The 11938-nt window shown below is 36.0% G+C and overlaps 1 protein-coding gene and 1 long non-coding RNA gene across 2 annotated transcripts; one reads left to right on the top strand and one right to left on the bottom strand.

Moving 5' to 3' along the window:
• The first annotated feature begins 213 nt into the window (after window positions 1-213).
• On the top strand, window positions 214-2566 carry LOC131004180 (uncharacterized). The gene is made up of 2 exons (XR_009094921.1): window positions 214-1681; window positions 2279-2566. It is a non-coding gene; the product is annotated as an uncharacterized LOC131004180 (long non-coding RNA).
• Window positions 2567-3369: 803 nt separating this feature from the next.
• LOC131004166 (uncharacterized protein At2g29880-like) lies at window positions 3370-4958 on the bottom strand. Its single transcript, XM_057930791.1, has 3 exons — window positions 4753-4958; window positions 4188-4545; window positions 3370-4103 (listed from the first exon to the last, which is right to left on the bottom strand). The coding sequence occupies exons 2-3, from the start codon at window positions 4533-4535 to the stop codon at window positions 3711-3713; spliced, it is 741 nt and encodes a 246-aa protein (XP_057786774.1). The 5' UTR covers window positions 4536-4545; window positions 4753-4958; the 3' UTR covers window positions 3370-3710.
• Between the last annotated feature and the right edge of the window lie 6980 nt (window positions 4959-11938).

Here is an 11938-nt window from a genome sequence, read left to right on the forward strand (position 1 = left end):
ATTTCTTCACAATCTCTCACGCAATTTATCATCTTTCACTCTCACAAGAAACACCAAGACAAAGGTAAGAACTGCAATCAAAATTCATTACCTTCTTACAAAGCAAGCTCTCCACTTCAATGGCTAAGCTATTTGTGAATCAATTTCAGCGACCAAACAAATTCAAGCAAGCCGACCCAGCCGAAACCTTTCTAAAAGGTTTTACTTCTAAATCCTCATGCCAATTCCTTAAGTTTTTATTGAGTCAAAAGCAAAGAAAAAGACACATACATTTACAGCACCATTTCAACACATATATATTTGTATATGCAAATGAATAGAGTTTATATATTTTACATGAACTGAGTATGAAATATTTTAAGAAAGAACTTTTGCTTTGAGCTTTGATCTCCCATTGTTTTCAATTCTGCTGTGTCGAGTCTGTGGGCATCGAGTTGGGTCAGGGGTTGTTGGCAGAGAGAGTCGAGAGATGGAGGGAGGCAGGGCACGGCGGCGGCCTGCCGCTGCTGTCCGGCCAAGGGCGGAAGATGGGGAGGGAGTCATGGTCTGTGGGTGAGCGTCGAACTTGTGTATGAGTTGAGGGAAGACTGAGATGATGGCGGTGGCTTTTGGCTGTAGACACCGGGAATCAGGAGAGGGGAAATAGATGGAGGGAGGCGGCGGCACCTCGGCGTCGCCAAGGAGGAAGGCGGAGGCGCTGAATCTCGCCGCTGCTTCGCGTCTGTGTGTCCAAGTGAGTCGGTTCTGGAGTTGCCAGAGATGAGGGAAAAGAGAAGGGAAGGTGGGGTGTCGGATCTGTTCAGCGAGAGGAAACGAGCGTCGGGCCTGCGGCGGACTCCGCTGTTTCGCCGGAGAGAAAGCCGCGGCGGCGGGTTTCGGCTGGAGAGGGGCGGAGTATTTGTGTGCGTTCTGATGAGGGAGATCGAGGAAGATGGAGGCGGCAGCCTTCCAGCCGTGAATTCGCCGGAAGGGAGACTGCGGCGGCCGAGCTTTGAGAGAGAGGGGTGGGTCTGGCCTGAACCGAGAGAGGCGCGAGAGAGAGATGAGTTGTGTGCGTGAGAGTGAAGGGAGGAAGAGAAGGGGATTTAGGGTTGGTCTGTTGGGCTGGGTCTTGGGCCCATTTTTATGAGTGTTGGGCCTGTTTTATTTATTTAATTAGTCCATGTCTATTCATTTATGTGGGCTGCGAATTTTTAAGAAGTTGGGCCTTACATTAAATTATTTTGGGCAGTCCACATTTTAATTAATTTGATTATCAGTAGTTGATTAATTATTTTAAAGACAAATTGCATAATAATATTTTATTATTGTTATGTGCATATTTTAAGTAATTACTTATCATATATATGCTAAGCATGACATGACATTGCATTTGCATCATGCAATAAAAGTATTCATGATTTAATTGGTTTATTTATAAATCCAATTATTTAAGAAAATCGAGTAAGGATATTGTTGGTGTCCTTAACTCAAGAATTTAGTTTTCAATTATTTATTTACTAAATTTTGGAAACCCGGCGTGATGAATCAAGTATGTTTAGTACATCCACTAAGACTTTAAGTTAGCTTCACGAGACCTATTAAGAATAGAATTTCTTGTAGGCTTTGTGACCAGGGGGATTAGCGCTGCTTTCCCAAGACAGGTTTTTATGTGTATGATCTTCAGGCTTTGCCTATCCAGGTGGGCTTACTTTCCAAATATATAAAGTATGATTGAGTTATTAAGCTCTAAATGTTTCAATGAAATGCAAACTGTTTATTTGATGAAATGCAAACTGTTTATCCAATAAAATATTTTGTGCACTCTGCTCCGTTTAAGGCTCGCAACAATGAATCGATCGAGGTTCTCTCTTGACCTAACACGTTATTTGAGAATTGTGTACACCTATTAGCTGACCTGGTGGGTTGATCTCCATCGGGCACTAATCATGTATGAGGCGTTATAAGGGTGCTCGACGGGATGTGTTCCGGAGCATTGGGTCCCAAATGGGAACTTGGCTGGGTTACGCCCTCAGTTCAAGCAAGCGGGAGTAATGGATCCGTCGGTGGCTAAAAGGTCTGGGATCACAGCGAGTAACGGAAAGGGAGTGTGACATGTGCGCACAAATGAAAGAAATTATTTTAACATGCTTAGAAGTTCTTTCAATTTAAAAACCTTCTAAGTTATGTCAATTATGATTGGATAAACTGTCTTTACGAAAATATGAAATGTTTATGAAAATGCATGCCCACTGAGTACATTAGTACTTAGCCCAAAAATACTTTCAAATGTTTTCAGGTTGGCTGGCCGGTGCTGACGGGACTGAGCTGAGGCTAGGGTTCAATTTCTATGTAGACTTCCGCTGTAGTAATAACTCTTATACATCTTTTGTTTTCTCAACTTAAGATGACTTCATGTCGAGCTTCAATTTAAAATTTCTAGTTTCGAGTTAATGAACGTCGGTTGTCAGAAACATGAAACAAAACTTGTGATCCAAAGGGGCCTAGCCCGACTCGTTATCTTATTATTCGGGTTTTAACAAGGTTGTTCCTTGTTTATTTCTATGAATTAGTTGCACCTCGATTATATTTATTCCTTCAAGAATTGGGGTGTGACAATGAGTGCCATCTATAGCCCCGATACAATCCTAAAATAATAGGTGAATGTGTTATACAAAAACAAAAAATATTTAATATAATACAAGAGCAGAAATATTATACCTTGAAGTAAGGATAAAATCTGGTACTTTCCCGAATTTTAGCGGGTATTGCGCCAGTCGGCTTAACCATCATGTCCGGTGCTATGGTGTTCAATGCTCTCAAGATTTTGTTGAAGTTCTGACTAGCAGCAAAATTCGAACGACCAAACCTTTCACGAACGTTACAATAACGATCGTTGTGCCCTACAATGATGAGGAATGTTGCCAACATTTCTTCAACAGTTGTGTATCGTGTATCATCCACATGGGCTTTCTTCCTAATGATCTGGCATAATTTGATGAAGACGTCAGGATACATTCTATACAACTGTCGAAACTGGCTCGGATCTCCATCCATCATTCTCGTAATAAAACGGAATCCTTCCCTAGTCTTTGGTCGTCGCATCAGAGAGTTGTCAGCAGTCGGATGTAGCGTCATAATATTTCCCAATAGAGTGATAACTACCTTAGCTGCTTCCATCAGTTGCCTAGCATGATCAGAAAGTTCAATCTCCATCTCTGTTTCGATTTCATCCTCAAGTACTTCATCTATGTCTTCTTCAATTGCAATGTTAATTTTATCTTCATAATTCATGCTGCCATTTAAAACAATGAAATAATAATTGAAATAAGAATAAAAGGGACGAACAAAAAATAGCCTTTTAAAAATACTTATAAAAACCATTCATTAATCAACAAAATAAAGTATTAAAACATAAAACCAACAAAACAATGTACTCATAAAAAGATGGTGAAACAAAAATAAAAACATAGTTCAAAAAACATGACTAAACTATCCTCTTATCCCTAGTCTTGGATTTTATCCATCTTTTACGTTCAGGAACAGTCATTTTCATAAATCCATCTTTTTGTGACTTTGTAACAAGCAAGTCAAATGCTGTCATGCGGGCATCGTCACTCAAATCAGGAATTTCTTTGATAGCATCCCAAGTCGTATAACTTTTTTCTTCTTCTCTTCTCTCCAGCATAGTATCTCGTTTCACGAAGAGGCTTTCAACTCGATCCATTGTGCTAGTGATTTTTTTTAATTTCTACCATGAGCTCCTGATGCGAACTATTTTCAGTGTGGCCTGAATTTGTCTCAAACTGGCCTCTGCTTCTTTTGGCGGGAGCTCTTCTCTGAGTGGACTCCACAGGCACTTCAGTGGACTCCAAAGGTGATTTGGAGTCGGATAACGGTGGATCATCTTGACCCAGTACTACAAACGCCTCAGTATCAACATTGTAATTCAACTCCTCTATGAGCGGACCTCTACTTTCATCAACTCTTATTGTCCTAGCATTAGTAGCACTGCCCACTCCAATTGCGTTTCTTCCTACAGCCACACCGTTTCCAACAGCAAGCCCCAAGTCTTCAAAATCCGAAAAACTCCCAGTACGTAAGAATGCATCTTTTGGGTGAGCCTAAAATAATAAATAAGAAAATTATTAATTAACTATATTATTTAAATAACATTGTGTTTAAAAAATAATTGATAACAAATTTACCTCTATATACGCATCCCATACTTCATCTGGGGCCGTGAATTTCTTGGTGTTGTTGTCATAGCCAAAACCAGAGTTAAACTTCAAGAGTGTTGAATAAGCATTCCAACGGCTCTTAAACCATTTGATACGACTTTGGTAGTGATTATAATTTTTATTGCACCTAAGGTTTTTATTTAGAACAGGCAATATCCTTTCATCTACTGTGGCTTTGCTAAATAAACCACTATTATCGCGCCATCCCCTATGTGCAGACTCAACCAGAATATCTAACAAGGCATCACTTTGTTCCTTTGTCCATGCTTCATACACTGCCCTTTTTTTGGAATCTTGTGGTTGAGAGTCTCCCATAATAATATTACTAGACACCGAAAATAAATACAGATACAATACTATATCAATGAATAAAAATAAAAAATAAAAAACATCAACAAAAAACTTAAATCAACTCACATACAATAGAAACACAGCATACAGTTGCTAACAATTTATAAAGGTACAAGATTCATGCTATAGAAAAATTGCATAATTAAAATAATATGAAGATATAAAATTTATGAAAAAATACCTGGCTAAGAGCTAATGTAGAACCCTAAACTTGTCTTCTTTTTGAAGTGTGTTGTAGGAGTCTGTGGAATGAGGGGAAAAAAACCGAAGAGGTGTATTTAAAAAGCGTGGGTGGGCTGGGCTGCCTGGGCCCAGCGACCGCGGCAACCCAGCGGCCGCTAGGAACCCAGCGCCCGCTCAAACCCAGCGAGCGCTGGACTTTCTCAACGGGTGCTGAGTTCCGGCGCTCGCTGGCTTCTTGGCCGCGGGCGCTGGAACTAGGCATGTCAATCGGGCCAGCCCACTCGGTTTCGGGTCAGCCCATTCGATTTTGGGTTATTTTCGGTTCGGGCTGGTCGGTTTTTTTATTTTTCGGGCTAAAATTTTTCGACCCTAACCCTAACCTACTCGGTTTCGGGCTAGCCCGTTCGGGCCAGCAAGTTTTACGATTTTTTTATATGTTTAATTTTTGTATAGATAATCATATTCTTGTAATAAAAATATGTCGTATTTTTTAAATCAAGACATTTCACTTTATTTTAGATACAAAAAATAGTGTTATTTTAACATAAGTTTACATAATATCTAACATTAATTTCGTTTCTGATAAAAATTATATATAGATTTAACATAAATGACTATCTTTCTTTTACTTTTATATCATAAATGTTTGTTATTAACCGTTGGAAAAAATCAAAACATATTCTACAAGCTTCAAAATGTTATTATCGAATTATAAAGTAAAGTATTAAAGTTTAAAAATCAATTATTAAGAATATGCTCGGTTAATCGGGCCAACCCACTCGGTTTTCGGGCCAACCCTATCGGGCTCGGGCTATTTTCGGTTCGGGCCAATCGGGCTAATTTTTTTTCGGGCTAAAAAATTTCAGCCCTAACCCACCTTTTTTATCGGTCTATTCGGGTCGACCCGTCGGTTTCGGGCTTTTTTGACATCCCTAGCTGGAACTAGGGATGGCAACGGGCCGAATCTGGACCGTGTCTGGCCAATACCAGATCCAGATCCGTTTTCATATACTAGATCCAGATCCAGATCCAGATCCGTGGATCTGAAAATTTTGGATCCAAATCCAGATCCGTCAGATATTTTCAGATCCGTCAGATCCGCGGGTCCACGGGTCCAGATCCATAGATCTACTATTTTTAAATTAAATTAAAAAATTTTCACAAAATCAACAACATCTCATTTCCATCATGAAAAATATGACACAAAATACTTTTATCTAATTACTTTTAGTTTTTATTCTTTTGAATATAATTTATTTATTATTTTTAATTTAGTTAATATTATTAGTAAACTAAATATAAAATATAAAATATATATATAAAATAAAACGGATCCACGGATCGGATCTAGGCCGGATCCGGATCTAAAATTTCAAGATCTAGATCCAGATCCGTTTTCAAAACTGAGATCCAGATCCAGATCTAGATCCGTAAAAACGGATCTGGATCTACGGATTTGGACCGGGTCCAAGATCCACTGCCATCCCTAGCTGGAACTCAGCGCTCGCTTAAAACTTCATGGATTTCAATTCTCGTAGTTCTTGGCCGGATTTCGTCGTGTGTATTTTTTTGGATGAAATCCATGAAAGTCATTCCGGATTTTAAGTCAATGGAATAACGAATACACCTAGATTTGTATGGATTTTAAAAAATCTGAAACGAATACACCCAGATTTATATGGGCTTTTAAAAGTCTTGAACGAATACACCCAGATTTCTGCAGACTTTTAAAAGTCTTGAACGAACACACCCAGACTTTTAAAATCCATAGAAATCCATTAAACTCCACAACGAATACACCCCCTTAGTTTTTGTTTAAATCCGATAGCCTGGATTAACAGTAGAATCTCCCCGATTATTATCTCAGAATAATAGTTCATGCATAGTTAAATTACGCATTCTCATTTGATTGAGAATTTTCCCTCGATTTAAAGTCTTACGTTATTTTCTCGGATTAAAGGTCGAGCGCAAGAATAAGAGCTAGTCAAGGAGTCACTAATCTGTAGCAAAGCTTTGCTATCAGGTGGGCATTACTTTCATATATATCAAATGAGTTTCATATTACAGTTGAACAAGTTTTTTCATGACAAAATCTTTGAATGGAAGTTATTTCAAGTATTGTCTTGCCATAAAATGTTTCCATTTCAGTATGATATCTATCTGATGTGGCTTATATCATGTAATCGAATTCGGGTCTTGAGCAGTTGATAGCTATCCTGCCTTGACTAGTGTACACGAGGAACCGTGAGTTATCTAGCGGGTTGGCCGGTCCGGTGTCCGTTGAGAGGTGGCCACCTCTCCGGCACGCAGCTTCAGATATGATAGATTATGAGAACTTAGACTGCAGTCGAACTTTAAGAATCACAAATGAATTTAGTAAGCTTGGGTCTTTTAGCTAAAACTCCCTTGCTGTACTATTTATGATGGCATGACAATTTACAGTTTAACGAAGCATCTTATGATTATACTTAGGCATACGTGCCCACTGAGTACATTTTTGTACTCAGCCCTGCATATATTTCTAAATGTGCAGGTTGAACAGCGGCTGGTGATGATAAAGTGACGAGCGGGATTACTTTTGTCACAGTTATATGTATTGATGAACTCTTGAGTACATGTCTCCACACATGTAATCAGAACCTCATTCCGCTGCGTACTCAAAGAGGTTTTTGTTATTTTGATTAAGTCGGAGCTATCCGAACTTATTAGTTTATTTGAGTCATTGTGACTAAACCTTCGTTATTTATGAATGTTTCCTTCGTATCTGTCCTACATTCATTCGTGAAGGTACTCCTAATGGGTTGAAGACCATATCAACGGGTTTTCCATCTTGCAGATAAGGCATATCTTGTCTAGGCAAAATTTTGGAAATGATACCTTTATTTCCATGCCTTCGTTACAAATCATTGTTTATTTATTTACTCATTTCTATCCCCGCTTCTAATCTCCCTCCCTTAGTCATGGTTTCTCGGTTTAATTATCCTTAATTAAGTCCGGTCGTGACAATTAACCACCATAATCATGCTTAGGAACATTAAAAGCGTAATATATCTCAATATTAAAATCATACTTCAACTCTAGTGTGAAATCCCCAAATTTTCAAAAAAAAAAGAGATGAATATGGTGGAGAAATTCTCAATTTCGATTATAAAGGTTGCTTGGTAATAAAGACTCATACCTCAATATGTGTTCTTGAATAAATCAATAATGATTTTGAGACACATAGGTGTTAACCGGTTTTTTGTGGTTTTTTAATTGAGACGGTTTTTTGTTAATTGATGATTTTACTAAAGTATCCTTCCTAATTTTACTCTAAAATATTAACGGTAAATTTAATATTTTGTTGATTGAATTTATGATCCTAAATTAGAATACTTTGGGAAAACAAAATTTTCATTTTTAAATTCATAATTTTTTAGAGCGAATTTATGGTATGTTTATAATTATAATTTGTGTTTTAAAATGTAGCTAGACCCTGAAATTGGCCCACTTTAGTATTGTAGTCCAAAACTATGGGACCTTTACTTTAGTGGGTCAATTATGCCACATCACTAATATTTCACAGTTTTATAATAAGAAAAATGTTAGGAAACATTATAAGATGACCACAGGTATATATAGTCAAACAAATTAAAGAAAACACATAGTATAAAATTTTATTGGTTATAAAGGAATTGAACAATTATTATTATACCATAGTATTTAAGACATTACGGTTGAATTATGATATATGAAACTACCCTAAACATGATTATGAAAACGAAACAAATCGACCTTTAATAATTTTGTAGTTCCGAAAACGGAATAAAAAAATAGGACATATAAATAATGAAGTGTTGAACTGTTGACCTTAGGATTTAATTAGGCAAGTAGTTACAAGTACTTGTACTAACCTAATTACCTAAGTATACGGTGGCATTAAACACAATTAATTTGATGAGATCACTTCCTTCATTAATTCTTAAACTTCGTAATACTTAACTAGTGTATAGCCCGTCGAATTTTCGACGGGACTTTAAATTATAATTTAAATTATGTATATAATTTTTACATAATATAATTATTTTTAATTAATTTAATTTGATGTAATAAAATTTACATTATATTAATCTCAACTATATTCGTCAATTAAATGTTAGTTTTTTTGCTAAAATAATAAAAATACCCTTTTATATAAATTTTTTTATACTTTTTCTATATTGACGGATAAAAGTTAATTTAAGATCTCATATGTCATATAAGCATCATCTCATCTCCAACTCTGTAAGAGTAGAGGATCATCAAGAACTCGGAAGACAATATTTGACTTTTGAACGCTAAACTTTCAAGCATTATCTCGTGTGGACCCTGAAACACTATATCTGACTTTTATGCGTCAATCGTTTGAACATCACTATCTGATGCTTTAAATATCATAACTCACTTCTAAACATTATTTTCGTTAGGAGCTTGAAAGATCAGGACTAACTTATGAGATTATACAATCTGAAACTTATAAGATCGACTAACTTCTAAACATCATCTTGTATGGAGTTTGAAAAAATATAACAGGCTTATGTGCATCATCTCATTTGAAGCTAATTAAAATACCATAACTGCGTTTCAAGCATCATTTCGTTTGAAGTTTGAAATAATAAAATTGGCTATTAAGCATCATCTTGTTTGAAGTTTGAAAGACCATAACTAATGTAACACCCCGAATATTTAGATTTATTATATAGGTTTAATTATTAGTATTTTTTTTATAGCATATTATTTTTAGATTTTTTTACATGATACATATATATATGCACCATTAATTTTATCTAGATTATTATTATTATTAATTCGATTCCTATTAAAACTAGAACTTTTTTATCATTTTTATTCTTTATCCTATAAGGAGATATACATAGAATACAATTTCTTTTTGTCACATGTAGTTAATAATTATAGTATAGTGATAATTATGTTTTTTTTTGTATATACGTATATATACCTATATCTATATAGCTCTTTAGTTTTTTTTATGTTTTAAACATTGTTTCCAGTTAAAGGATTTATTCGTTCATAACAATTATTATCACAATCTTTGTATTCAATCTAGGATAGTAACATTTAATGCAATAATAATAAAGAAATACATGCAATGATTACATATACCTATATTATATATATATACGAATTTATCTATACAAATAATTATATATATAAAAGAAAGACACGTAACTTTTTATATATGAAACTCTAGATCCTAACTGCATGCACCAATGTATATACGTACGTTTATTATATGAATAAATATTTATGCTTATCTGCAATAAAAGAGATTCACATAAACAAATGTCATGTTGATCAAGGACTTCCCTCAAATTGGTATAAATAGTTGTGGGATAAATTTTTGTTCAGGAGGAGAGAGACGAAACATTGAAAGAAATTAAAGCAGAAAGTTTATATACATATTTTTCTTCCTCTTCGTTTTTCACATATAGGAACGTATTTTTTTAAGCTTCAATATTAAGGTGAGGGATTATATGCTTGTGGTTATATTCATGTATGTTTTTATATGCTCTTATTTCATGTTTGATTATACTTGCTCAGCCATGTAGAAATACATGTTCAGAATATCAGCCATGTTGAAATACATGTTCAGCCATGTAGAAATACATGTTCAGAAATCAGCCATGTTGAAATACATGTTCAGCCATGTAGAAATACATGTTCAGAAATTTAGCCATGTTGAAATACATGTTCAGGGGCTCTCAGTTCGCCCATCAGATTATCAGTATATGTGTATGACAATGTGAATTATTTGCATGTTTAAGCGTATGTGAATATTTGCATGGTTTCTCACTGAGTATATTTTCAATATGCTCACCCCTTATCTTCTCAGTTTTGCAGTTATGGAGTTGAGGTGGCCATGGAACTCGAGAATGACTAAAGATTTAGTATTTTCATAGAAATTTAAGTTGAACATGTCACTTTCTTTTAGTTTATCTTTTTCTTCCATGTTACTCCCTCCGTCCCACTCCAATAGGCTCGCTTTCCTTTTTGGGACGTCCCACTCCAATAGGCCCAGTCTTAATTTAGAAATATTTAGGGGTTCATTAGTTAAACTTTCACACTTAATTAAGAGGGATATACCCTCAAAATAAACCCTAATCTAAGTCACTTTATTTCACATTGCACATTCCTCTTCTTCTAATCTAAGCCCGGAGCTCTTCATCTCCACCCTGGAGAACACCATCTTCGCCATCCAAAAGGCGGACGACGCTGCTACTGCCTTGAGCGGGGAGATGAAGTGGTGGTTCTGAAGTCTGGAAATTAAAGCCGCGCCTTGTGCAGCCGGCGGTGGTGCGATTTGTCAAGCGGAGAGGTTGTGAAGAGTCACGACCGGCGCGTTCTGGAGGCAAGAGTGGCTCTGCGAACAGATGGCGAACGGAGGTGTCGGCGGTGTTGTTCAGCATCTGGAGAAGGCGGCGGTGCTATGGTGTTCTACTGTTGTCAATTTTCTTGGCTTTAATTTTCAGATTTGCTTTAAATTTCAGCCGCTCTTTTCAATATATTGGCTTCAAATATCAGATTTGCTATGGTGTTTTACTGTTGCCAATTTTCTTGACTTTAATTTTCAGATTTGCTTTAAATTTTCAGCCGCCCTTTTCAATTTATTGGCTTTAAATTTCAGATTTGCTATGGTGTTCTACTGCTGCCAGAGAACACCTGCCAATTTTCTTGGCTTTAATTTTCAGATTTGCTTTAAATTTCAGTTGCCCTTTAATTTGTTGCTTAATTCGTGCAATAAGATCTTGATAATGAAGCAAATATGATTAAGGAAAAATAAGGGAACACTTAAAACCTTAATTATTGGTGGACCACACCATTTACCTACAAAAAAATGAGTTTCTTAATCTCCGTGCCGAAAGGAACTGGGCCTATTGGCCTGGGACGGAGGGAGTACTACATTAGTTTTAGCAAGTTGATTTTAAATTAGTTTAAATTGTGATAGTCAATGAATTTTATTTTTAACTATTAGTTCTTCAAGATTTTAGTTTGAAAAGTTTATGAAAATTGGGGCGTTACAACTAAGTTTTGAGAATCATCTCGTCTAAAGCTTAAAAAATTGATATAAGATTCAAATTATATCATGTCAATTTATATGAGAATATTTATTTATCATAACTATTCTATATCCTACGTGGCACTCT

The sequence above is a fragment of the Salvia miltiorrhiza genome, unplaced genomic scaffold (assembly GCF_028751815.1).
Source record: "Salvia miltiorrhiza cultivar Shanhuang (shh) unplaced genomic scaffold, IMPLAD_Smil_shh original_scaffold_350_2, whole genome shotgun sequence".
In the NCBI taxonomy this organism is placed as follows: Eukaryota; Viridiplantae; Streptophyta; class Magnoliopsida; order Lamiales; family Lamiaceae; genus Salvia; species Salvia miltiorrhiza.